Source organism: Punica granatum, chromosome 6 (assembly GCF_007655135.1).
Source record: "Punica granatum isolate Tunisia-2019 chromosome 6, ASM765513v2, whole genome shotgun sequence".
Lineage (NCBI taxonomy): Eukaryota > Viridiplantae > Streptophyta > Magnoliopsida > Myrtales > Lythraceae > Punica > Punica granatum.
This window is the reverse complement of record NC_045132.1, coordinates 23,416,662-23,443,138: the sequence shown is the minus strand read 5'-3', so window position 1 is coordinate 23,443,138 and position 26,477 is coordinate 23,416,662. Positions and strand designations below refer to the sequence as shown.

At 42.0% G+C, this 26,477-nt stretch overlaps 5 protein-coding genes and 1 non-coding gene across 7 annotated transcripts; 4 read left to right on the top strand and 2 right to left on the bottom strand.

Moving 5' to 3' along the window:
- Positions 1–1,453: 1,453 nt before the first annotated feature.
- LOC116210838 (60S ribosomal protein L17-2-like) lies at positions 1,454–3,739 on the top strand. The gene is made up of 7 exons (XM_031544926.1): positions 1,454–1,576; positions 1,687–1,723; positions 1,850–1,890; positions 2,741–2,971; positions 3,051–3,153; positions 3,247–3,314; positions 3,409–3,739. The coding sequence occupies exons 1-7, from the start codon at positions 1,490–1,492 to the stop codon at positions 3,445–3,447; spliced, it is 606 nt and encodes a 201-aa protein (XP_031400786.1). The 5' UTR covers positions 1,454–1,489; the 3' UTR covers positions 3,448–3,739.
- A 797-nt stretch (positions 3,740–4,536) lies between these two features.
- On the top strand, positions 4,537–4,697 carry LOC116212570. The gene has a single exon (XR_004157882.1). It is a non-coding gene; the product is annotated as a U4 spliceosomal RNA (small nuclear RNA).
- Positions 4,698–5,207: 510 nt separating this feature from the next.
- On the bottom strand, positions 5,208–8,341 carry LOC116210837 (small ribosomal subunit biogenesis GTPase RsgA 1, mitochondrial-like). Its single transcript, XM_031544925.1, has 5 exons — positions 7,521–8,341; positions 6,482–6,703; positions 6,189–6,383; positions 5,855–6,051; positions 5,208–5,594 (listed from the first exon to the last, which is right to left on the bottom strand). The coding sequence occupies exons 1-5, from the start codon at positions 8,187–8,189 to the stop codon at positions 5,405–5,407; spliced, it is 1,473 nt and encodes a 490-aa protein (XP_031400785.1). The 5' UTR covers positions 8,190–8,341; the 3' UTR covers positions 5,208–5,404.
- A 1,668-nt stretch (positions 8,342–10,009) lies between these two features.
- LOC116212276 lies at positions 10,010–10,546 on the top strand. Its single transcript, XM_031546838.1, has one exon. It carries the CDS (start codon positions 10,010–10,012, stop codon positions 10,544–10,546), a length of 537 nt encoding a protein of 178 aa, XP_031402698.1.
- Positions 10,547–14,409: 3,863 nt separating this feature from the next.
- Positions 14,410–17,932, top strand: LOC116212014 (F-box/kelch-repeat protein At1g67480). The gene is made up of 4 exons (XM_031546585.1): positions 14,410–14,758; positions 15,909–15,978; positions 16,074–16,922; positions 17,098–17,932. Exons 3-4 carry the CDS (start codon positions 16,402–16,404, stop codon positions 17,723–17,725), a joined length of 1,149 nt encoding a protein of 382 aa, XP_031402445.1. The 5' UTR covers positions 14,410–14,758; positions 15,909–15,978; positions 16,074–16,401; the 3' UTR covers positions 17,726–17,932.
- A 92-nt stretch (positions 17,933–18,024) lies between these two features.
- Positions 18,025–25,726, bottom strand: LOC116212013 (pre-mRNA-splicing factor ATP-dependent RNA helicase DEAH7-like). Of its 2 annotated transcripts, none has more exons than XM_031546583.1 (17): positions 25,580–25,726; positions 25,220–25,350; positions 24,586–24,804; positions 24,024–24,100; positions 23,511–23,757; positions 23,123–23,296; positions 22,884–23,029; positions 22,595–22,692; positions 22,268–22,376; positions 21,966–22,143; positions 21,636–21,865; positions 21,353–21,532; positions 20,681–20,752; positions 20,391–20,567; positions 20,199–20,260; positions 19,941–20,093; positions 18,025–19,843 (listed from the first exon to the last, which is right to left on the bottom strand). In XM_031546583.1, exons 2-17 carry the CDS (start codon positions 25,317–25,319, stop codon positions 18,244–18,246), a joined length of 3,822 nt encoding a protein of 1,273 aa, XP_031402443.1. In that variant the 5' UTR covers positions 25,320–25,350; positions 25,580–25,726; the 3' UTR covers positions 18,025–18,243. The 2 variants fall into 2 exon arrangements, with proteins under 2 accessions (XP_031402443.1, XP_031402442.1); XM_031546582.1 differs by having other exon boundaries at positions 25,559–25,718.
- Positions 25,727–26,477: the final 751 nt, after the last annotated feature.

Here is a 26,477-nt window from a genome sequence, read left to right as displayed (position 1 = left end):
CAACGTACATAATCCTAGCCATTAAAAATTTAATGACATCTTAGCGCCTATCTACAATGGGTGACGGATGAAATTCTGGATCGATCAGAGAGACAACACCCAACAGCATTGACCATAAGAGATTAATTCACTGCTTGTAACGAGGTGCCTCCATGTTTCAACCATGCCATCCCGTCTTACTGCCGTCTCAACATAACATGTATAGCACTCTCCTAGGAAGATAAAGGTAACTATACCAACTCCATGTTTTCGGACGCACTGCTCATGCATATACAAAATTACAAATCCTGAGATTCATAGGAATCACCTTACCCTTGTGAGCTGGAACAATGCATGCAGTCTTGTACCTCCGCGGCCCACAGATGATCGCAAGTAATCCCAAGTAATCATACACACAAAACAGGACGTGAGCTCAAACTTCATAAATCTATCAGCCGAGCCGACTAACCGGCAACAAGTTGAACTTACAAGAGCAGCAATTTTAGTCTAAGGCAAGCGAGAATCCATATTACCGCCGAAGGAAGAGGAAATTATGTGAATTTCAAGGCAGAAACACGCTGAAAGATTTTTTTTTTTTTTTTTTTAAAGAAGAATCCTCATCAAGCAAGCCAAACACAGCAGTGTATCGAACGATATATACAGAGAGAGTGAAAGAAACCATAAACGGAAGAAGAGCTTCAGCTCAATGATGGCAATGGCGCGAGGGAGTAAGAGCACAGCTTTGTCATGGCGGAAAGGTTTTGTTGTCATTTGAGCGCGGATGAGTGGCAAAACTGGAAAGCTTTGGAGTGAGAAAGAAAAGCGTCGGATAGAGCCGAAAGAGAGAGATCGCTTAACGGACAGAGCAGGTAATGTTTGGGCTGGGCCTCAGGCCTTTTTCTTCTCTGTTAATGGGCCTTGGGCCCAAATCAGTTGAAAGTCTTTGAGAAATTATTACTACTGGATCTTTTTTTTTTCAATTAATATTCATGAGTTTAGTACAATGGAATATAATTCATCATAAATAATAAAGGAGTATGGTTAGTCCCACGAGCATCTGACCCGAAACCTCTAGGCCTAGATATTTTCACTACAAGCTCATTTTCGAAATTCAGCACAATTATAGCATCCGATAGACAATAAAAATAATTTCTAAGGAATCACAAATTTTTCTCGAGTGCTTATTAGAAGTTTTTAAGAGGGTCACCTTGCTAAATTAATCGTAGCTATTAGCACGTTTTTCATTATCGTCTAAATGATAAACAATATTAGGTGATGGCATTTGGTATATGAAGAATTCATGTCCTCAAAGCTGCTTGAACTGCTTGCGGGTCGACTTCGAAAAAGCTGTATGGATTACGATAATCAATGGTTGTGATCGTACGGTCTAAATTATAATTGGGCTGCCACTCACCACTTTGTTTAATTGGGCTTTTGGGCCTAATGTAAGTGGGCTTAGAGAAGCCCAGCCCACAAATCAACTCCCCCTTCCAAAGAGCTAGGGTTTTACATGTCAGAGCTTTGCCACTTCGTTTCTGCTACAAACCACAGCCGAGAGAGCTTCACCGAGGAGGAGGGCAGCCGCATCGTCGCCATGGTAACCCTAACCTCTCGATCTCCCTCTGCATATCCTCTGCTCCGAGTTTCAATTATCATTGCTGCACTCTGTTTCTGATTTGTGATCTTTTTTCTTCTGCAACTCATCAGGTGAAGTACTCGAGAGAGCCCGAGAACCCTACCAAGTGTAAGCTCTGCGAGCTGTGAATTGGAATGTTACTCGCATTAGTTCTTGCCGGAACAGTTTTGTCCTTTGTTTGGTTTTGTGTAACATGTTTCGGGTCTAAGTTTTGGTTTTTGGCTCAATTTTTAGCTTGCAAGGCAAAGGGATCGGACCTCAGGGTTCATTTCAAGGTAACATAGATATGAAGTTCATAACTTTATGTTCTGTTGGATTTCCTATCAATGGTAGTGTTGCCGCAGTTCCATGGGCATGCTCATTTGATGCCATTGTTAATCTTTTTGTTCGACGATATGATTGTGAATAAATCCCCCGTAATTGTAAGCGTGTTGGATCAGGAGGATTTGTTTTGCATCCTTCAATGGCTTCTGGTCTTTTGAATTCAAACATCAATTGCTTCATCTGCAGCTTGATGCTGTATAGTTGTCAGGCATAGAGTTCTTTGTGATCATTTTATGTGCGTGTTTTGTTGGTGAATTGTTGGATCAAATGAACATGATAGAAATGCCCAGTTTAGTATACATTTGAGACGGAAGATTGATGCAACGTAATAGGGAGAAAACTGGGACTTGATCTTTTTTGCCGCCCCCCCCCCCCCCTCCCCCCCCATTGTTGCTTTTATTTTTGGATTTTTGCCTTTTACCCCCATCTAGAGAGCTATAACATGTAAAGCGAAGTTTTTCTTCGTGTGATTCTGAAGTAGTAGATGAGTAAAGTGAGGCCTTGGTCATCTCTTTTACTTGAGCTCCCTGTGAACTTTTGGAAAGTCAATTCCATTTTCATTAAGTAAGCCTTTTTATAATTTGTCACACATCATTCAGTCAGTGATGTTATCATTTGATTTTTAAGTTATCTCGATTTGCTGTCATCTCTCTTAGTCTTTTTTAGCTCGTAGAAGCTTGGTTTTCGTGGTTTCTAGATTTTAGAGGATGATATTGTGTGAAATGTATTTGAAATTTTTCTGATACGGATTTAGCCTGCTAGTTTAGTTTTGACTCACTCTTACTGTCGATCATGTTCCAGAACACAAGGGAGACAGCTTTCGCCATCAGGAAGCTGCCCTTGCTCAAAGCAAAGAGATACTTGGAGGATGTTTTGGCCCACAAGCAGGCCATCCCCTTCCGCCGCTTCTGTAGGGGTGTTGGAAGGACCGCTCAGGCCAAGAACAGGCACTCCAATGGGCAGGGTCGTTGGCCCGTGAAGTCTGCCCAATTCATCCTCAACCTGTTGAAGAATGCTGAGAGCAACGCTGAAGTATGTCCTTTTTTCAACTGTCCAGAGGCATCATTTATGGACCTTTTGCTGATCAGAACCCTTTGAACTGGTTATTCAGGTGAAAGGTTTGGACATCGATGCCCTCTACGTCTCCCACATTCAGGTCAACCAGGCCCAGAAGCAGAGGCGTCGCACTTACCGTGCCCATGGAAGAATCAACCGTAAGTAACAATTCAAAATTAATTTTTTATCGGCTCTCTCTACCCCCTTTAATATATGGCTAAACTGATGGTTGTCCAATTGTGATTTTACAGCTTATATGTCATCTCCCTGCCACATCGAGCTGATCCTGTCTGAAAAGGAAGAACCTGTCAAGAAGGAGGTGAGTTCCTCTATATCTACGTCGAAGAATTCAGATAGCTTCAGTTTTGTGATCCACATAGTTTCGGTCCTGAGACATTCTTTTGATTTTGCAGCCCGAGACTCAGTTGGCAACCAGCAAAGCTAAGAAGTGAAAGATCCTGGTTGGGCGGTTGCTCCTCCTTATTCATTCGGATAGTGCTCGAAGAAACTCGTTTCTTCCAGAGATTTTTGTCATTTTTCTGGTCTTTCTTTTCTTTGAGCAAACGACTCTGCAGAAGTTTCAGACGGCCAGTTGTGTTGAACTTAGAAGATGTGCTTAACTATGCAGTTTTATGATGTTCTTTAACTGTCCCTACGAGGGTTGATGGAGCTTTTCATCTTTCCCTTCGCCTTCTATATTTCCTCTTCTCTAGAGTGAACTTTTGAAAGCTACTTCTCGAAGCAGATTCTTTGACTACAATGAACAAGGTACTGCCATGGAAGGTGTCGTGCTGTCCCATTTTCAATGCGTATGAAGCAAGAACAACATATATCAATGGGTTCCTGTATAAATCTCTCTATCCATCTGCCCGCCCTAGAAGGAAGAACTCTAATGATAATGCGAATCTACCGACAAGTAACTTTATCTTTTCACAGAAAAAGGAATTATTATGGGACGGTTATCAGCCTGTGGTAAAATATATGGATGATAGTGCAGTCTGTATATACGTATGCATACCTAAGAATTGGCACTGCTTTTAAAATTAGCGGCGCTGCGACGAGACGAATCATGTCGGATCATTTAATTACCTATTTGTGATCAATGCCTGATTCGTCTCATTTAATTACCTATTTGTGATCAATGCCAGCTCCCGCGAAAAGAATTATTCCCATCCATATACTTACATGGAACAGCTTCCATGCAACTTCCTCGATGTTAGCGGGTTTCATATTCATGCGGCAGTAGAACCAGCCAATGTGAAGATTATCGAGCATCGATGATGTGTGGACCTCCTCTATGGAGCACCAAGTACCCGGTCTCAAGACGAGAAGAAGAGCGATATTACATCCAACAACTCTTCACAAATTCAAAAGGTCTCGTGTTGCCGGCGAGGTACAAAGGGAAGAAGAAGGGGGTGTTGGCGGTGGAAGGGGAAGTGGAATGGGGAGCTTTTTGTTTTTTGTCCCACATCGAGCGGAGTTAGGGAGGGCATGAGGGCTGAGCAAAGATAAAAGGAAAGGCCGGGGAAAAGGGTAAATGCATCTTTGCGCTTGGGGCAATGACGCAGCTAGTGAGGTTCTAACCGAGGCGCGTCAATTGCTGGTTGAAAACTATTTCCAAACCCCCTCTTCGGCCTGGGCTTTGCCCCACGGCCGTTGAGAATTTCTGGAAGGGCTCCCCTCCCTCGGACGGGGTAAAGCCCTACAATTCTGCAGTCTCAAAAATCTTTGAACGAGTCTCAAGGACGAGATGACGTAAGCTTCTCCTGTACTTAAAAATTAAATATACCACCTAAAGAATCTACAAATTGTTTCTGTTTTAATTTTTTGGGGGGAGGGGGAATCTTTGTATCTTCTGTTATTCAAATCAATTTATTTTCATCGTTTGTATGGACGACCGATCCAACTATAATATGTTATATAAGCAAAACATTTAAGGACGCGACGATAATATGTTATATAAGCATAAGCAAAACATTTAAAGAAGTAACCTACTTAATTCTTTCTATTGATCTACCGAGATCAGGATTTCTCCTAATTCCTATGTGACTAATTATTATCTAAAGGGATCAAGTATTACTCAGATCATTGATCGAGAGTGGGTTTCTTCCTTGTATGGCGGATCGTGTGCGAACCTCGAAATTGTGGATTGCATGGCTTGATCACAGCTTGAGAATAAGTCTCACATTGCCAAATTGCAAAGAGAAGACATCTCACACAAAAGCTTGACCATCGCATTCGAGTTCAAGTCGAGATCACAGATCTGATTTGCTTCCGATTAGATTTTGAAAAGTGCGCTCCAATTTGCACAGAAAGATCCGGGAAAGAACCTTCAAGCAGATCCCGTGAGAGGATATTTACAATTCGCCGCGTCATCAGGTAACTTAAACTATAAAGGCTAGGCACGGGTTACTGGGTTTCGTTTCTTAGTGCCCGCAGTACGGGATCACTCTCCTCGTCCAGCAAGTTTTCGTCATCATCCAGCTCGTCCAACTCGTCCATTATCGATTGGTTGATCGTCTTACGCGACTTCCTTCTGTGCTTCTTCGGCTCCAACCGTGGTTCGGCCTGTTGGACGCCCATGTCACCTACCTTGTACCTGCGAGGATGCAATAAGAAGACATTCAGAAGCCTATAGATTAGTTGAAATATTGACTTCTAAACTATGGGGATCGTTTTGCTCATTGCAAATTTCCCTAAATATTTCCAGTCTCATTTGACTATGCTGAAAAGATACCCGAGGCAATACCTATATAAGAAAACGAACAGTGGCCAATAATGTCCGACAAGCTGCAATTTCTTATCGTATTATTATTATTTTACAGGCAAGAACAAGCAGCAATGTTGAGAGGTATATACCTGACATCGCCCTCTCTTTTGGTTCCAAATGTCCTAAACTGAAATTCTTCTCTGATTTTGATTTCATCAAGTAGCTGGAAGTAGTAAGGATATCTTTCAAACATATTCCCATCCAGCACACACCCAGGTTCGCCGACATGCAAGCAGTTACTGAATGCGCAGTTAGCTGAGTCGCTGGCTTTGAGAACCCTTCTGAACTGAATCAAAAGAAGACGACCTAGATTATGAAGTTCGATATACACGAAATAACTCCTCACTAATGCTGGAAAAAATCATTAAAAGAACCACCACCTCCATATGTACAGCTCAAAAAAAAAGAAAGAAAAAGAAATACCTCAGGGAAAGCTTCTGCAAGAGATTGCTTAGTAACTTTTAATAGGCTAGGCTGGTTAAACCCGGGAGTGTCTGCAAGATAGCCCCCTCCAGCTACTGGTAGTAAAGAAACATTGCGAGTAGTGTGCTTTCCTCTGCCGCTTCTTGCCGACACTTCCCCTACCCTTTGATCTTCAAACCATTTGCTACCTAAAATCTGTCAAGAGAGATGTCCAAGTGAAAAAGATTGAGAAGGGTGCTTAAAAGAAAACCAATGCATATTTATTGCTACCGCACAAGCGAAAAAAAACCTACAGGCTCAAACCAATTATCCTCAGCTGCTACATCACGGGGGTGGTAATCGCTTCTCAAAGCATTAATCAGACTCGATTTTCCAACTCCACTTGGACCGACAATAACAGTTGTTTGATCTCTCAGACTAAAAGCAAGGGTGTCCAGCCCAAGTTTAGATTCCACACTGCAGAAGATTGGCTCATAGCCCCAACTTCGCAACCTCGACTTCCATGTAACCAATGCCTGCATTTTCATAGAGTAGAAACTCCAAAAGTTCATGATTGCATTATTAGAAGGTATAAATTCATGAAGAATTAAGAGCCTAACTACGAATGTGAGAAATTCAGAGGGCGTGTTATAATTCAATAAATCCCGTGCAGTGCCCCACTAATACCAGTACTGACATGAACCACAATACAGAGAAGCTCAATAAGGCGAAGATTGGCACTATATGAATTATCACCCCTAACTGGAAAACACAAACAAAATAGCCGTTTGTATAACATTAACTACAGGATTCATCACCACTTCAGGTATCTCTCCCGACTCTGTCTCCTTTTAACAGGAGACAATTCTCTATTCTTGCATAGAGGAAAACCTAAGTAGTCATTATATCAGCCGTTGCCAAGAGGAAATGCCCAGCCCCCATAACCCAGCAGAGTTTATCAAAAGAATAGAAAGAAATACTACACAAACTCATAAAACAATCCCTCGGGTGCAGAACATTCTGAATGCACATAGCCAACCGTTATTGAATTTCCGATGAACAACACTCCAGTAACACCAATGGCGAAATATACCAAGTCTCACTGCATCTCTATCACAGATTGAGACTAGGAGCCGCAGCAGTTTAGCCAATGACCATTTGAACAATAAAATCAATCGTATCGCCACGTTCTGCTTCAATGCATTAAATCTAACGCGGAGCTAGCGCTGCACATCATCACGGTAACCAAAAGTATATCTTAAGGCAAAATTCTCGATTTCGAAGCTGTTCAATCACGAGTCAATAAGTGGTAAAAGCCTAGTCAAACTTGACAACTGACAGCAACTACCGAACCTCTTCATCTGCCAGCTCTGCTTTATTCAAAGCAAGAGTAAGCGGTATCCCAGTCGATTCGGCCTCCACTAAGAACCTGGTGAGCAAAAATGGCTCCAGCTTGGGCTGCTCCATCGAGAAAAGCACGAGCAAGTGGTCCACATTGGCCACGGGAGGGTCGACAATCTCCGTCTTCCGCTGAAACACATTCTCGATCCAACCCCTGCGGTCTACCCAATCAATGCTCCCTACCACCACTCTGTCCCCAACCAGAACCCTCCGCTTAATCTTCTTCAGCACCGCCTTCACCACGCACAGCAGCTCTACTCCGACTCCAGAACCATACGCACTGTTCCCGGAGCTTCCAGAAGGAGTTGCTTCGGGCGGAAATGACTGCACGATCACGCGCATGAAGTTGGCCTGAGCTGCGGCCACCATGCCGATCGCCTGGGATTCCGAGAGGGAGGGGGCATCGTCGGGAGAGAGGATCGGCGCTAGGGAGGAGTACTCCTTGACGATCAGCTGCTTCGCTCTGAGCAAGTTCTTGCTCGGCTGCTGCTGCTGGTGCTTCCTGGAGATTCTGCTAGGATTCTGGTGCCTGGCGGCACAGAGAGGGCCGGAGAAGTGGCGGAGCTGGAGCAGAGAGGCGGCGGCACGGTGGCGGAGGACGGAGAATGAAGTGATCGGCATTGAGGCGAGCTGAACACCGAATGATCAAAGATTATCTAGGGTTTGGCCTGGGGAGAAGAAGAGATGTTCAGAGAGGGAGCGGCCATTTTTATCCATTGGAGCTTTCTGTTTGAGCTCTCCAGTGTGCAGCCGTTTCTTCACCGCTCTCGAGAAGCTGCCGACTGCCACGTCACCGTTTTGATCACTATATTGCGAAAACTGGGCCTCATCATTTCGGCACAATAAGGCCCCCAATTCATTGCTATCGTGGTCTGGGCCGGAGAGGCATGAAATCCCAATCAAACGTCTACTTCGGGCGGGAGGGCAGGGATGCAATGGTCAAATATCCTGGTGGTCCCGCTGCAGTTGCAGCTTGAAAAGTCGTATCATATGATCGGTTCATTGATCAAATCACTGTGCCGAGAGGATTCCGAAGGCTATCCTATAATGAACTTTGATTGGACGTGTCACGCGTTATCAGATCGTATCAGTCTTTGTATTATAAACCGATCCTATAAGACAGTTTCGGCCCTCCGATGAGAGCTCTAAATTATGATTTTACAGTATTCCCTTTGCCTTTTCGAGTGGATTAGCATAGCAGGAGACTCAAAGAGATGCCGGATTCGTGATGCGGCCCGAGGACATCGGGATTTCGGCGTATTAGATATAGACACTTGAAGGGCTGGCGAGGAAGAGACCTAAGCCCGCTAAAGCTGATAAGTTGTCCACGCAAGGAGCATCGAGAACGTTCTCTTGGAAATACAAAGAGTCATTTTGGTTAAGGGAAAAAAAATTTTGAAAAAATGAGACAAATCATCCCGACAAATTGATATTTATAAGGTAGGCTGCATACAGGTATACATATTTTACAATATCTACGATGGAGGAAGCTTCCTTTGCCGGCTAACCTTAACATAAACAAAAGAATATAGTTAAAATTTGAGAGATTACATAACTCGTTATTGAGGAAAAAAATAAAAACAAAAAGAGGTAAGATAAGACGGCAAGAGGGGATGGGTTCTTAGTTTGACATTGCCATGCCTCGACTTATCGTATCGGCACTATGTGTCAACAGATCGGAGAAGTATCATCCCTGAATAAACAAAAAACCATAGAAAATACTAAAAACCATGCTGCTGCTCGAAGCCTTCTCAGTCTTCCTAATTGACCAAAAACCATGGTATATATATTTCTTAACGGGGAGCTAAATTCCCAGCCACCTTAAATACCTGGAATATATATATATATATATATATTTATTTATTTATCGGTTGTATTGTGAGATATTTTCGATATCTTCCAATATTAGTCGATAATATCTCGGGATAGACATTGTATTATAATCCTGGTTATAATCCATGGTTATAATCCTGGGTGTATAGGGCGGCTTCGTGCCCTGAGGTGCGCATAACGCGCATGTATGCGCGGGTCCGTATGACCCGTAGGCTCGAGTGTAAGCCTAACGTGCGCTTCGAGCAGGCACCCGTTGTTTCCAATGTCGGGATATCGAAGTGAGGGCGGGTGTGATTAAGTCGTGTGGTCCCGTCGATTGATTAAGGTCACGTGGCTCGTGTAAGACGACACGATACCATGTGAAGGCGGGATGTTGGAGAAAAATTGGGGAGTGTGAGAGGACAAAATGTCCAACGCCGGTTGAAAGGAAAATATGGAAAAAAAAGTTTATAAAAGATAAATGCCCAGTAACCCATTGGCTTAACCTTTTGGGTTGCATATGGGCTCGAGTCCGAATTAGGCCCATTTTATTTAAAAATTTATCTAACTGGTATCAGAGCAAGATTTTCTCGAAGACCTCTTAAATCGGGATTTTTGTTTAAGGAAGGATGATGAAAAAGGAGGATAAAGCTGAAGACTCCGGTAAAGGAGTGCAGACTTCAGCAATTTTCAAGATTAGAGCTTCAGATTCAATAGGATTACAGATCACTTCTTGTCTTCTCAATGGAGATAATTATTTGACGTGGTCAAGAGCGATGAGGATTGCGCTCACCCCCAAAGGGAAGTTAGGGTTCGTGGAAGGAAAAGTCCTGAAGCCACCAGCAGGAGACCCGATCTTGGAGAGCTGGGAGATGTGCAACTCCCTCGTGTTGGCATGGATATTCAATGGGTTGGAGAACATCTCTCTCGTGTTGGCATGGATATTCAATGGGTTGGAGAAAGAGCTTCAGCTGAGTGCCGCCTACGCCACTGAAGCGAAAGCTCTTTGGGATGATTTCAAGGAGATATATTCGCAAGGAAATGAAATGAGGATTTACCAATTGAAATCGGATATCAGTATCTACAGGCAGAAAGGCAAAATGATTCAGAGATACTACTCAGGCATCAAGATACTATGGGATAAGCTCGAAAATATCTCACAATAGGTTGCACTAATAACATAGAAAATAAAACTATATGCATGATTTTTTTTTTGGCATTTTCCTGGTGGATATTTATTTGGAATTAGATGAAGCCAAATGTCATGAGAGAACGTGCAGATCGTAAGCCCAATGGGAGTGAACTCATCAGAATTCTGTGTCTCGATTGACTATCGGATCCATATTGATCACGTATAGTATACGAGTTGGTTTGGGAGCGTGAGAGATTTCATAATCATTTTTCTTTGTAATTTAAAATAGATTTGGTGTTTGATGAGAGTTTTTTAAATCACGATTTGGGTCGAAATTGCGATTGCAAACGTGATTTCTTTCAGCGAGTTAATATGTGCTTATAAAATATGCTTATGCTTATTTTGTTTCGAGTATAAATAATTACATTTTAACTTAGGTGGTGTTTGATAAATTAAGTGCTTAAAAATTAAACACTTAATTAGTTAAGGGATGAAATGTATAGGATGCGAGGATGAAAAAAGTTTTGTAAGGAGTAAAAAGCACCAATAAGTGAAAAAATGACTTATTTTTTAGTCAAAATTTTCTACTTATTTCATTAAGTGATTTTATATTTAATGATTAAGTAGTTTAGACATTCATTTCTCATCTTTCTCTATTTCTTCCATTTATTTTCTTTCGTAATTAACTTGTAAGCGCTTATTTAATTAAATTGAAAGAAATACACTCTTATTTTAAAATCATCACTTATTTTTCAACAATTTTATTTTCGTACTTCTCCAGCAGGAAGAATATTCCCGAACTAAGCATTATTGGATCCATGTGGTCCAACAAACGATGATTTTGTGGGGGTCGGTGGGACGAGGAATTCACATTCATGGCCGATTTCTGATAGCGATTATATATTTTGATATTAAACCAAACCTAGCTCGAGTCGGTAAAAAGCAATGAAGGAATTGGTATGACAGCAAAGCAACGAGCTAAGTTCCCTTATTATTATATATATGTAATATGTAGAGATACATTGTCATAATCTTATTGGTACACTATATATCCCATCTTACATATCACGTGTCGACTCTCTTCTTTAAGCCGTATAGGTCCTGCAAATAAGAGGCTTCTCATGAGAGCAATATATCGATAATCAATATAGCAATATATCAACTCTATTCTTTTATAAATTCAATAATCATTATTATTTTATCTTTTTCTTTCTTTCTAATAATAATATTTCACTCATTTTTTTCTAACTATTTTTATAATCAATTTTTAATAATAAATCTCATATTTCATTTACATCTATATATACATACATATATATTTTTACACATCCATATATTTTTCAACATTTATATTAAATATTTTTTATCTTTTTTTATTTCCAAAAATTGAGTTGAATTAAGTTAAAATATGAACTCAAAAACCAAATACATCACCCAAATTATTTTATAATCCTTGCATATCTCAAACATATATTCACAGTCTTAGTCAGACGTTAATGAAACAAAATCTTGTGGCACATCTGAAGCCGAGGAATTATATTTTTAATAGACGTAAGGATGATCATACTTCGATATGAAAGTTCCAAATGTCGGAATCAGTTTGACACTCCGTTTCAATATTAATATACACCGCAATAAAAAAGAAAAGTACAAGAAGACGAGAACGATTTTCCAATGGAGATAATGTTTCGCATTCAAGAGATTCCTCGTCACGGGAACATATTCTATTATTCCCATTGGGACCTAAATATCTGTTTTCGGAAAAAAAAAATACATATAAATAATATATCACGTGACAATACCATAAATCAATAGAATTTTTCATTTCATCTTAATTTTTAATATATAATAAAAAGAGTTGATAATTTTTTTTTATGCGTGGTGACGTACTGATTACGCACAATACCTTCTTTTCGACGTCGACCACGATTCCGAGTCGATCCCGACTAGCCACTTGTGTGATGCTGATCTGTTCACCGGTCAACTGCATTACGAGAGGATTCATTCATGTGGGTGGTTTTAACCTGTGGTGAGCGTAACTTTCCCGCGCAGTGCGACTGTTCCACAATCTGCCACGTGCATGGTCAGCTCTGCCTTCGGCTGTCTTGGACGCTGATGGATTCTGATGGGCGTTTGGCGCACTCCCTGCGGCTCCACTCGATCATTTTCCGTCCCGTCGCTTGTCGGTCAACGTCAAGGGGGTGGTGGAGTGGCATCGATGTAAGTTTTGGCGAGATATGGGGGTAAGAGTAAGGGGTGACGTGGTCGTCTAGTTAGGATGGATTGAATGGTCTTTGGGCTGGTGGGAGTGGGATGAAGGATGGACGGCGGTGGAAGCAACAGAACCGGTCCAATTTGACGGCTCATGGGCCAATTAGCAGCTGCTTATTTGTCAAGGTGAGTAATTAATTTTTTTTTTTAAGAAGGTATATGAATCAAGTATTATAAAAATAAAAATTTTAAATATCTAATAGAGGAATACAAATAATTCACTAGATATTGAATTTGAAACTTTTTGATCACTAGGCGAGATGTGCGTTACTGTACTATATCGTCTATTGATTTATAATTAACTTGCTAAATAGCATTTCACCCCAAAAAGATTTGCTAAATAGCGATATATAAATAAATCCTCAAGAAGCTATTTTTGTCAAAGGATGAAAAGGTTACATCTCGTAATATAATATCACGAATTTCAATTTTCTAAGAAAGAGAGTTCGTTCCAATCTTTAGGTACTCTTAAATGGATGACCTATTCAGATTTATTTGATTTATCTTATTCATTCATACGTCTTTTATCTCTTGGTCTCGCATTATTGGAGGTTTTCCTGTAATCCCACGGGCAAAGGTTTGGTTTAACTTACATCTCTTGGTACTATGCCCGTAGGTTTTCCTGTAATCCTATGGACAAAGTTTTTATGAATGGTGTTACGGAATAAATATAGTCCATCTAAAAGTAGTCAATTCCTCATGTTAATGTCTAGTGCATTCTACAGGATCATCAAATTGCTCATTAATCATTACTGAAAATACTCATGACACTCGGTCCATCTAATGGTAATTAGAAATCGAAAATGAAGCCCGTAACGGCACGACGAAAGTCTCAAGGCAAAGGTTTTTGCGTAAGCTCCCAATAAGTTAAAGGAAAAGCATCTACCTGTATTTTACTAGACGATCACTATGTCAAGTCGAGGAGAGGTGAGGTGAAGCAGCTGAAATTCCAAGCGAGGACTAACGAGCATTGATAGGTTGGTTTGTACAGGAATGGAAGAGGAGGACCTTGACAACTCGTTGTTGGCATGTCGCACTAATTAAATCCAATGTTTCCGGGATTCATGGACTCGCATTATGGATCGATAGATCGGATCACCAAAAATGTTTTGTGAAATACCATCGATTATCAATAGTCTCACTTTGAACGTACCTGCAGCGGAGGTCGTCCTTCATTCACAGGGGTGGATTATCTTATTTCAGATCATCCTTGCCCCGCAATCCATTTCTATGATTCTGTGTCTCCTTAGCTCTGCAAGCTAAGCTGATCGGTTCAAATTTCAGATTTAGATATAGATCATTAATTAGTCCCTAACCTCACATGCACCTCCTTATAAATAAAAGAACTCGTGATGCGCATTTTATTTTCTTACGGCCAATTTTTCCCGCAGGAGTCAATATAGTTTGTCACGATATAATTAATAAAAATCTAAATAAATGAATAGATATTAAAGAAGATATTCACCCAAAAAAAAAGTGACGATAACAATGATTTCTTTTTGTCGAAATAAAATAATAGTAGATGCCCTTTTTAGGAGGAGCACGAAATAAGATAATCTGGAAAAAAAATCCCATGTCCTGTCGCGGCCTTGTCAGAATTATCCCCCTTGCCCTTTTCCTTCTCTTTTTCCTATTTTTCGTAGTACATGAATGCTGAATAGTCTAATGAGTGAAACCAATCCGGATCGAAGCAGCTTGGTCCTCGATAAGCTACTTTCAGTGACTTTCAAACTTCCTCTACGGGCGATGTCCGACGTATAAACAGTGCAATTTACTTACCGACTACTGCATTACAGCTCGTGGATCGTGATTTATGATTTTTTATTCCCCGATAAATACAGTATAAAATAAACATTCCCTCCCCCTACGCTGTACGCTCATCACAACGTACCTTATTCTTCGCCTCTTTCCTCTCTTGTGTCTCATTGAGTAGCTCTCAACCTCCGTTTCCGTCGGCCAGACTCCTCCATTTCAGGTAAGGAATCTCATCCATGTCCGTTGAGATCTCTGCTTCAACAGCTTTTCGTTGGCATTTCTCATGCCTCTCTCGGATAAGATGTCTGCTGTATAGAACAAAGCTCGATGGATTTACAGACTTGGTTTGCTATATTTTGCTCATAAAGAGCTTCTGCGATAGGCGTAGATCTCGGTGTTTTGGCTCAGATGAGTATACGTACAATAGCGCTGCTGTGGGATAGCCAGAGTTGTGTTGCTGTCGTATCTAGGCTTTTGATCTGAAACTGTATCCCTTTTGCTGTTTCAGTCCCCGATCTTAGCTCGTGCGAGCTGAAATTTCTGGATATGCTGCGCGACTCATGGTTTTTTTAGCTGATGAACAACTGATAGTTTGGTCTCTCAAATCTTAGTTTGCGTACATGAAGTTCTGTTCAGCTCTGTTCTTATCCAAGCGATTCACTATCAGCTCATTACATTACACCCGTGTTTCGTGTCGTATGGATTGAGTTCTCTTTTACTGTTGCGGATGTCGAAGAAAGAAAATCGGGAATTGGATTTTTTCTTATTCTGCTTTTTGAGGCTATATGGTGATTGGTTGTTTTGGAAAGTTTTGATAAGCTTTCATTGGATGAAGGTAGGTTGGCAGGTGGGATTGGTTAGTTGAACTTCAGATGTATGTATCTAATCTGACCACAATGTGGAGAGGGTTTGGCTTATTGATCTTGTACGTTTGATTGGTCAACTGCTAAATGTAAAGTGATCCTTTCTGCTTTGGGTTATAAACTATTACATAAGGTTTGGCGTGCCTGGGCGAAGTGAGTTCGTTTTCCCCCTCCCTTCCTTTCGACTGCCAGTCTGTCTCTGTGTTAATTCTTTTTTCCGAATCTTGTGGTTCCTTCTCGGTTGCATGAAGGGAAAAATTCTTACTTGGAACACCAAGAAGAGAAAATATCTTTCAGATTAGAGTTTAAAGATATCGCAGAGCAATGATCAGATTTTCCTGAGATCGCCATTTTACTTCGATGTTTTCTGAGACGGAGAAATTTGCAGCTACTGGCTATTGTTTTTCTACCCTGAGAAACTATTCCATAATTGAGCTGTAGAATGTTATAATCACGCTTTCTGCCCATTGAATATATATTCGGTACTCTCTGGGTGGTTGTATGCAGGTAACGGTCAAATTCGATGAAGATGGAAGTCATAGGTGGCTAAAGGTTATATTTAAGTTTGCTTTGACTGGTACGATGTTTAAATCCTCCAATTTTACTCTGCAAAGTATTTGACAGTCATTCTCCCATTCATAATGGCTGTTCTGACTAATATAACTGATGTAGTTATTAAGGCAATGTGTGGAGGACGGACTAAATTTGGAGGTTTGGGAAGTGCTTTGCGTAAGGGAACCCAGGGGAACTGCTCTCGAAACAGGAAATCTGGAATGGAATTTGAATCGGACTGGACAAGACACAGAAAGTCCTCTGTTTTGACTGCTCGAGCAATCCGTTCTGCAACAGCTTTTATGCCTTGGTCCCGTAAAATCCCTATAGGTGAAGGATATCATGAATTCCTCTAATTAGATCTTTCTTCAAGAAGGTTCGCACTTTCCCTGGAGAGGGACAATTTGTTTTACACGACCATAAGTTGCCTTAAGCTCTAGTTTCAATAATGCCGGCCTTTGTAAGTGGGAAGAAGAGATTTACCGAACAAGCTGGTTGTTTCTCTGATATGGTCAAGCAAAATTCATCACTCGTTTCAAAGAGTAACGTTCATCAGCATGATGATGATTTTGATAGCCCGATTCTGCCCGGGCTTCCGGATGATGTGGCAAAACAGTCCCTCGCACTCGTTCCTCATTCCAACTTCCCTTCCATGGCTGCTGTTTGTAAGAAGTGGAGGTCATTTCTGCGAAGCAAAGAGTTCCTTGCCGTGCGCAAATTAGCTGGGCTGCTTGAGGAGTGGCTATATGTATTAACCATTGATCCTGAAGGGAAGGAAAGCCACTGGGAAGTTTTGGATTGTTTCGGTAGAAAGCACCGCCAACTGCCACCAATGCCTGGTGAGGCCAAGGCTGGGTTCGGTGTGGTGGTTCTCAATGGAAAGCTTCTAGTAATCGCTGGCTATTCAGCAGGTAATGGGAGGGGCCTTGCTTCAGATGAAGTTTACCAGTATGATTCTTGTCTCAACAGGTATTGTCATCCTCCATTTCCTCCTCATAATTGCCTATTTTCTGCATTTCCATTTCGTCCTTATTTCTCTTTTTTCTTAATTATTAAAAGCTAATAGTATCAAAGACATTTGGAATGTAGAAGATGGATTTAGCTCTAACATGTGGTAGCGAATGGTATGTGCTTTGCTATGCAGCTGGAGCCGACTGGCAAATATGAATGTGGCCCGCTATGACTTTGCATGTGCAGCAGTCAATGGTAAGGTGTATGCTGTTGGCGGCTATGGTATTGAAGGTGATAGCCTGTCCAGTGCCGAAGTGTATGACCCGGACACGGACAAGTGGACCCTGATAGAGTCCCTTCGACGCCCCAGGTGGGGCTGCTTCGCCTGCGGCGTTGAGGGCAAGCTCTATGTAATGGGTGGGAGGTCGAGCTTCTCCATTGGGAACTCGAGGTTCGTGGACGTTTACAACCCGGAGAAGCACGCATGGGGCGAGATGAAGAACGGGTGCGTCATGGTCACAGCCCACGCTGTGATCGGAAAGAAGCTCTTCTGCATGGAGTGGAAAAACCAGAGGAAGCTGGTGATATTCAATGCTGAGGATAGCTCGTGGAAGGTGGTGCCGGTCCCCTTAACTGGGAGCACGAGTATAGGTTTTCGTTTTGGAATATTGGGTGGGAAGCTGCTGTTATTTTCACTCGAGGAGGATCCTGCGTATCGTACTCTGTTGTATGATCCCGATGCAGCCCCGGGATCTGAGTGGCAGACCTCAGAGATAAAGCCATCCGGGATGTGCCTGTGCTGCGTGACCATAAAAGCGTGAAGGGCAGGACCATTCGAAGACGTGGAGTTCCTCGGGCGATTGGTTAACCGTGTGGGGTCCTGTGATTTGCATTCGATGGATAAATTATATCACATTTGGCAGACATTATTATATCTTTCCATTGCTTTTCCCTTCTCTGGAGCAAACATTGATTTGGTTAGCTCTGTATCTGCACGTGAATCTAGATTTATATGGCACTTACATAAATTTGAACGTGAGTTTTATGTGCATGACTTCATTACTTAAAGATGCAGAAAGCCAATACCAAGTCCGACAAAACAACCGTAATGCCACAGAGATGTAGAAGCTGCCACATTCTCTGCAGCAAGTCTAATATAATCGCTGTCAGAAGAAAGAATCGTTTCTCTGATTCTTTTGCTACTCATCCAGTCATCCCTCTCAGTTGCGAGGAAGGAGACAGATCTCAAGAATTCGACTTACACACAACCATTTCTCGAACAAAATCACTCCTTTTTTTTTTTTCCTGCGTTAGTTGCGACACAATATATACACGTATTTTACAACCCGAGCTTCTTAGGCCTTAAATAAGTCGAAGCCCCCTGCTTCAGTCCGGGCATGGAGACCCGTTGTTGCTGCTTTGCTCTCTTCTTCCTCTCCTTCTCCCTGCTCTCCTTCTCGGCCTCTGCCTGAGACTTCCTCAGGTTTTCCATTTCCTCTTCCATGGCTGTCTTCTCCTCCTTCTGCCTCTTCTTGTGCTCGAGGAGAGACGTGTCCGAGTCCTTTACCGAGAAGAACATGGGCCCCATCTCTGCTAGCCACTGGGGCTCCACTGCAGTTGCCGACTGCATGTACTCCTTAGTAGTCAAGACTAGTTCGTGGTAGACAACATACTCGGGAGTGTGACCCATCCCGTAGAGGGCACTGCTCGGGTGCAAGTGACAGGGCATCCCACTCCTGCAATTCACGTACTCTCCCACACCCTTAAGTTTCGCAGCATTATGGAAATAAGCCGAGCAGATTGCCTTCCTTACCACGTCCAAATCGGGCCAGCTCGAAGTCAACGGGATCTTCAGGGTCTTAAGGATATCAAGAAGTTGTGACCTCACCTCTCTCGCTTTCTTCAACCCCTTCACATGCAGGTAGTGGTCGTTACACCAGTCCCCTCTATACTCATGGCTCTTCCACTGTTGGTAAACATTGTATAGAGTCAAGTGGTCAGACTCCGGCATGAAGAACTTTTCCCTTGCGGCGTCACTCTCCTCCGCCCTGTCCTTAGGTCGGAAAAACACCGAAGGGACTGAGAGCATGGAGACTATAGTCAAGACCTCGTCCAAGCACTTGAGCCTCTCACCCATCAGAAGCATCTTTGCAAGGGGAGGATCCAACGGGAACTCTACCATTTTCCATCCGAGCTCAGTTAAGCCCCCCACATTGTTCAGCGCCCCCAATACCCATAGCTGGTACATTGAATTAAGGATATTTTCCTGTGGTGGTGGGTCCATGAAATCAAAATCGAGCAAGTTCTCGACCTTAAGTGACTTTAGCAACAAGACGACGTTCCCTAGGTTGGTCCTCTGAATCTCAGGCACGGGACTTGCAAGCATCTCATTCAGGTAAGCATTTTCTGTATAGAGACGATAGCATGTGCCTGGGCCCGTCCGGCCTGCCCTGCCCGCCCGCTGATCAGCAGCAGCTCGGCTGATTGGGAAGACCTGGAGAGCATCCATACCCATCTTAGGATTGTACACCTTCATCTTCCCGTATCCCGTGTCGATAACATAATAGATCCCATCCACAGTCAATGAGGTCTCAGCAATGTTAGTGGCCACAATGCATTTTCGAGCCCCGCCCTCAGCTTTCTGGAATATCTTCGCCTGCAGATCGGCAGGGAGCTGTGAGTAGATAGGGAGGATAAGGAGCTTGTTCACGCCTTGCTTCGTGGAAGCGATGAGCTGCTCCATGCGCTCTGCTAGAGCATAACATGCTGCTTCGATCTCGTCCTGCCCCGTCATGAAGATAAGGATGTCACCAGGCGGGCTGCTGATGTGGATCGACATTGCTTGCTTGACAGCCGCTTCAACGTAATCTTCGCAGGGAGTTTTACTATACAAGGTATTGACTGGGAATGTCCTCCCAGGGATGTGAAAAATCGGTACGCTGCAAATGATAAAAAATTATGTTTAGGTGGCGACTTACAATTTAAATGAGTGAGAAACTGAATTTTCTAAAATGGTACCCTAATTCTTTTACTTACCTTCCAAAGAAGTTTGAGAATTTCTGAGCATTTAAGGTTGCAGATGTGACGATGAGCTTGAAATCGCGGCGGCGGGCAACCACTTTCTTCAATATTCCAAAGAGCACATCAGTGCTCAGGGATCGCTCGTGTGCTTCGTCCATCACGATAACTCTGCAACCGACAAACCATGAACAAATTTGATCTATTTTAATTGCAATAAATATCCAAGGAAAAAAAGAGAGAGAGAGAGAGAGGGAAGCAACGTATTTCCCATACCGGTATTTATCCAGGTCATCATCTTTCAGAGTTTCACGAAGCAGCACTCCATCAGTCATATACTGCAAAATTAGTAATCAGACTATTACGATAGTTCAAGGTATGCTAACCAAAGCTTATGAACTTATTTTCTTGGAGTTGCGCAGGTAATTGACACGAAAAATTTATTTAGCAGCTGGATTAAACACATACCTTTATTATAGTCTCAGGCCCAGTAACATCCTCGAAACGAATGGCATATCCCACTTTATCGCCGAGATCGGTTCCCATCTCTTCACTCACTCGCTTAGCCACACTCATAGCTGCAACACGCCTAGGCTGGGTACAACCCACTATACCATTCACTGTGTAGCCATCTTCATGCAAATACTGTCGAAAGCATGGAGATGTGTAAGTTGATGTGCTAATTTTATCAACCACAGGAACCTTAACAAACAAGGATCTATTCCAATAAGGATCAAGATACAAAGAGAGAAAATCACCTGTGTCAGCTGCGTCGTCTTTCCTGAACCTGTTTCTCCGACAACCACCACCACTTGATTCTCTCGGATAACCTGCGGGGATGTAAATTAACATTCACTATCACATGCTGTATGGGACATTGAGAAAGATGAAGACATGAAAATGGATGCAATTCAGAAAGCATGAAACTGTAAATACACCGGAGACGCCAATAATTGTCACTACAGGACTGAAAGGTGATCTTTCTCCAGGAGAACATAAATTATTTTTCTTGAGAACAAGCATATAGTTTTAGTCAAAAGATGTGGTGGTGCAATATGATAATTGAAGACCAACATATCAAACGTCTTCACAGTTGGTGCAGTTTCCAGTGTAAGACATTGCCTGGAAAGAGAGGTGTAAAAAAAAAGGGGAACACAGATCACGGAACCTTCACAGGAGGTCTTGCATATCCTAAAAGTGAGAAATTATCAGAAGAAATCGGTTTCTAAGTCATGCCTGCACATCAACTTATGATGCCCAGACCTCTCTTCTTTCTATACATATATAAGAGAAGACCATTTTCTCGATAAAGAGCAAAATCAAGGAGTCATACAGACCCACACGGATCAGATTCTCATTCACAGACTTCTCACAATCAAATCTTCAATATGCGATATGAATTATTTTCCATCAGAAAAGGAAAAACTCACCTGGAGCAACTCATCCCGCACTGAATATATTGGGAGATACCGTCGCTGTTCAGATAGAGTTTTTGTCATTGCAAAATCACTAACGGCATCGCCATTCTTCTTCATGTGCTGTGCAAACTTTGCCTCTTCCTTAAAATCCACCTCGCCATGTTCACCAACCACAGCTGTGTCTGCATCAATCTATAATTATAAAAAACAACATAGCTGTCAATACAATAGAATGAGCAAAGCTCACGAACAAAAGTAAATAGATGAACTTTAATCTAAATTTTCAAGACAGTACCTGTTCTGCTGTTTTCTCGACACCAAGAATATCCCCCAGTTTTGAACCAGCAAGCTCCCAGAAACGTTGGCGTGACTTATTCATGCTCTGCTTCTCATGTATCTCCCTCACCAATGCAGATCCTTTTCGTGAGATAATAGCCATGTCTGAAGTGGGATCCTTGATCGGCATTACGGGCTCGGCTTGTTTGGTAAAAACGACTCTCCCATCCAAGAAAGGAGGTTTTGTATCTGCGACAATGAGAGGATTTTAGCACATAGGTACAGGAAGCAGATGTGGATCTAGCAGCAATTCATACAAGCGACCGACAAAGTGTTATAGCTCTCTTACCGTGTACAAGAAGAATAACCTTGCATTCTTCATCATCATCAAAGTCAGTCTGCACCTCTGTGCCTCTAACAGCTCCTGAATTCAGGAGTTGGCGATCTTCCCACTGGGCATTATCAGCAGTTCGCTGTGACAACTTCTTGCTCTGAGCAAGAGTCATCTTTGTACCATCCCGTCGAACCTGTAATTAGAAATTCGTAGTTTATAGATAACATGACCAAGTAAACTAATCCGTATCCATACTTATCCCAAAAAAAAAGAGCTCTGCGGTACTCTTCCAAATATAAGGTTGGACAGATAGTTACCAGTTTCTTTGCTAGTTCTGCTTCTTTCTTTCGGAAAGAGGCCTCATCCCCAAAGAAAAATAATGAATTATCAGCATCAAACGCACTGCTACTTTCTTCCTGGTTATACCTGCATGTGAGACATTTCGTTGGTCAAAAACAACATACATCTCATGGAAAAGAAGTTAGAGCATAATCACAACTCATGAAATAGGTCAACTAACAGCTGAGCTAAGTCTAATGTCTAAGTGAACAAACAACTAATTACATCGAAGAAATGATTTCATGAGTTTGTCCTATAATAATTGATCAATACAATACCCCATCATAGAGGAAAATGTCACATACCATGCACGGTCACTTTCATACTCCAATTCATGGCGCATGTCCTCAGACATCTCATACTTCTGTTCATCCGCCAAGTCAACCCCATTGGCTTCTCCATCCTAAAACAGACAGAAGGTGCACAAATTAGAATAAACTCAGCAAATGTATTAAAAGATGGTATACCTAACTTAGATGCTTATGTAAACAGCAGAATTCTTCCAGTCCCTTTTTTTATTTTTCTAAAAGGAAACTCACAACACCCTTTCAGTTTGGAAGTATAAGTGCTCACTGTCATGATGCAAAAAAGTACCTGAAAAGAATCCGATTTTCCACCAGAAAATGTTAATTGATGAGACCTTCCACTGTATCTGGAACTCGAAGATTTAACTGATGCACCAGATGCTCGAATAGGAACTGGTGAAGGAGAGACATGATCCCAAGGAGAAGCGGCATGCCCTACAAAGTGAAAACGAAGTTAGACTCATACATTCTACCTACAATATTGGTGAGACTATCATATAATAAAAGTTCACATCAGCAACAATGTACTTGAAGAGCGTGGTGTGTGACCATCCAACCACGGGGAAACCAATCTTGCATCAGGTGATGCCCCAACAAACATAGGCGATGGTGAAGGTAGATGCCGTCTTTTACTACTATAATGACCATCCCTGCGCGGTGTGTCCTGCCACTCCCATCTCCCATCATCCCACTCAGATCGACCTTCAAGATTGGAAATTTTCATTTTAGATACAGAATGTAGTAGAGGACCCTAAATCAATTGCACAAGAAATCTACAGAATATCCAGCCCAATCGGACCTAAACAGGTGAAGGAATCTAATCAGAGGATGTTCCTATTAGATTACAAATATCCTATATCTTGTTCGTGGAAATGGCAGCAGGTTTCATAGGAAAAGAGATGGAAGTATCACTCGCCAGGAGTCTGACGTTCACCATCATATCTGCTCCGTCTATAGCTATATTCTCCACCATAACTTTGTTGATAGCGTTCCCGTCCCTTTCCATATCTTTCTCTACTGTCCCTCCCATATCTGTCTCCAGATCTACGATTTCCACCATCGTCATGCTCAGAATCTCTTCTTTCAAAGTGACGATCTTTGTCATCACTTCGACTGCTACGGGACTTCATGCTCTGCGAAGTGATGACTGATCTTTCTGAAACCTTCAGACCAGAAATAACATGAATGTCAATCAGCAATCTTGAATGATAAGGCATGATAGAAGAGCAAATTTACCGTAAAGCACCCCCAAAATCAAGATTACGTCATAAAAAAAACTATGCATTTGCTAACTGGATGTACGCTTCACCTTAGAGATCTTTGTTTCTATTCAGACTGAGTGTTGGTTCTTGCGGCATATTTTTTTTCAAATGGAAGAGTACAATTGAATTTAACATGTGACAATAAAGAAGAGACCTCGTGCACTTACTTCTGAATGCATTGCATCACTTGAACGATGACTTTGAGGTGTAGAGGCCCCATACTCCCCTTCGGTGAAGGTGCTCTCTGCAGCAAATAATAGATGAATAAAAGAATTCAAGTTACGGAAAGGAACTTCCACAGCTCTCAAAGTTTAATGATGGTAAGCATATTTATCCTTATGTTCAATACTGACAACTCGAAAGATGCCAAGATTTTACTGAAGAAATGAACTATCAAAAAAATAACTAAATACAAGAGGCATCGAGATGCAGATAATTCTAGGGCCTTTTGAGCTAGGTTTAGCCAAAAGCAACAATTGAGGAAATGCAAAAAATCTCATAGACATTATTAAATCCAGGTTGTTCTTTCAGGGACAAAGAAGCACCTAAAAAATGCTTAATAGCTCACTCCAGCTAATAATTTTCAGAACTCAATGACTCAAAAACCAGTCATGCTGACAATCACAGAAGAAAAGTCGCATGTTTAACGTAACTGGTACATGATCTAGCATCTATCAGCATAAACCAATTACATCAAAGCTTACTAAACTGATACGAGATAAGGCAAACCTGCATAAGAGTCCTCCTTTCTAGCCACGTCACGATATCGCCTATTAGCAATTCGTGCAACCTTAACCCCATTACTCCCTTCTTCATCTGTTACAATAGGTTCTGGGGTCTCCTCTTCTTCCATGGTAGAAGCAATTGAAGGAACTCTTTCCTTTGGGACCTTAAATCCAGAAGTGTTGTTCGAGGCTTCACGCTTGAACTTTGCTAGAACATCTAACCCTGTCACATAAACTTAACATTATTTGGAAGTTCGGTGGCAGGAAAGTCATGCCACCATTAGTATCACGGGAAGAAACAGATGTTTTTCAAAATATGGGGGCAACAAAATACAAGTGATCTCAAGTAGCAGTCTCCGTGAACAAGATTTCACTGACTAATTATGTGAGAGCTCATTAAGCATGATAAGTTTTTAGGTGAACTCCTAAGCAGGTGAACAACAATGAATGAGCATAATTAACCCAGAATCGAAAGCTTTCCACCATGAAGATTCAGTACATAGCAAAAAAATCTCAACTGAAAAATACCAGGTTTAATATTAACGAGGCAAATTACAGTGATTATTCAAGGATGAATCAAGTCAACATTATCTTGCCACACGAATCCAATGAAATTAGTCATCAAGTCTAAATCTCACCTAGTAAAGATTTCCTCCCGGAGGGTCTAAACAGAACCCGGTCCTTCCCAGGCACGTAGAGCTCAGCACGTTCAACATCATTCTTAGCACCATCCTCCATTGCCAATTGATTAATTATCAGGTCCGCGCGCCTGCACATCATAAAATCCCGAGTCACCATGAATTCGACACAGCGCAATGCCGAGGACAATCAATCATAGAAAGTTTGCCCCCGGAAAAGATTGAAACTTGTCTCCTGATGGTATCGGGGAACATCACAATCAGGGCAACAATTGACTAGAGACTAATTAACCCACTCGCCAATTTCGGACCAAGAAAATCTACAAACTCAAAAAATACCTAACAGTGCAGGCCCGTCACCTCTTTCACTTCAGCAGGCGAAAAGAAGAGCGGCTGAAACAAGCTGAAGTTGCAGGTCAGAGGTCGCCGAGAATCGGAGGAGCCGGAGACAGAAGGGGGAAGACAGCAGCGTACTAAATCGAATTAAGTTTTTTTTCCCCCTAATATGGAATAAATTTTCACTTTTTGGTTAAACCGACTCTGTCAGGCCCGGACCGAATGACGGTTGGATCAGAAACGGACCGAAGAAGAGGCGGGGCGGGCCCGTGGGCCAACATTTTATGAGAACGTAGTCCAGGGTACACGGCCAGGGGCGAGCTCGGCTCGATTAGGAAAAGTGATGAGGTCGAGCTCGAGGTCTACGTGAGCTCGATTTCCTTCGAGCTCAAGCGAGCTCAGTTTGATCTAATCGAGTAGCTCGAGCTTGAACCCTCATAGAACGCATAAGAAAATGTCAAGAGTAAAACGCTATATTTTCATTTCAAATCACGACACTACACGACTTACAAGAAGCTTTAGAACAATCAAGGATTCCTTCAAGGGAAGGTCTTCATCGAGACAATGGCGGGGAGAGAGAGATAATTCTGATTTTTCAATATAAGAATAAATAATACTAATTATGATTTGTTATAATGGGCTGAATAAATAATATAAGAATGTGATATTTGGGCCTATATATTGGGGTGGATCGGGTTTATATTATTGTATAGGCATATATTAATCGGGTATAAGCTCGCAAGCTACTTGAGTCGAAGCAGTGGCGAGCTCAAGCTCGACTCGCTTGACTATGAAGCAAGACTCGAGCTTGATAAGATCAAGACAGTTTCGAGCATTCATCGATGCGATCTCAAGTAATTTGTGAATTGGCTCATCTGGATAGCACCCCTAAATATAATATGCGCATGATATTTTTTAGTAT

Bases quoted from the DNA above. Each gene is read 5' to 3' on its own strand.
- LOC116212276 (XM_031546838.1), top strand. From the start codon at position 10,010: ATGATGAAAAAGGAGGATAAAGCTGAAGACTCCGGTAAAGGAGTGCAG.
- LOC116210837 (XM_031544925.1), bottom strand. From the start codon at position 8,189: ATGCCGATCACTTCATTCTCCGTCCTCCGCCACCGTGCCGCCGCCTCT. The intron at 6,704-7,520 runs GTTCGGTAGTTG...ATGAAAATGCAG, and splicing joins CAGAGCTGGCAGATGAAGAG to GCATTGGTTACATGGAAGTC. The intron at 6,384-6,481 runs GTAGGTTTTTTT...CTCTCTTGACAG, and splicing joins AGGATAATTGGTTTGAGCCT to ATTTTAGGTAGCAAATGGTT.
- LOC116212014 (XM_031546585.1), top strand. From the start codon at position 16,402: ATGCCGGCCTTTGTAAGTGGGAAGAAGAGATTTACCGAACAAGCTGGT. The intron at 16,923-17,097 runs GTATTGTCATCC...TTTGCTATGCAG, and splicing joins TATGATTCTTGTCTCAACAG to CTGGAGCCGACTGGCAAATA.
- LOC116210838 (XM_031544926.1), top strand. From the start codon at position 1,490: ATGTCAGAGCTTTGCCACTTCGTTTCTGCTACAAACCACAGCCGAGAG. The intron at 1,891-2,740 runs GTAACATAGATA...ATCATGTTCCAG, and splicing joins ACCTCAGGGTTCATTTCAAG to AACACAAGGGAGACAGCTTT. The intron at 2,972-3,050 runs GTATGTCCTTTT...CTGGTTATTCAG, and splicing joins ATGCTGAGAGCAACGCTGAA to GTGAAAGGTTTGGACATCGA.
- LOC116212013 (XM_031546583.1), bottom strand. From the start codon at position 25,319: ATGGAGGATGGTGCTAAGAATGATGTTGAACGTGCTGAGCTCTACGTG. The intron at 22,377-22,594 runs GTATGTGACATT...TCTCACATGCAG, and splicing joins TATGAAAGTGACCGTGCATG to GTATAACCAGGAAGAAAGTA. The intron at 21,866-21,965 runs GTAAGAGAGCTA...TCATTGTCGCAG, and splicing joins GGTTATTCTTCTTGTACACG to ATACAAAACCTCCTTTCTTG.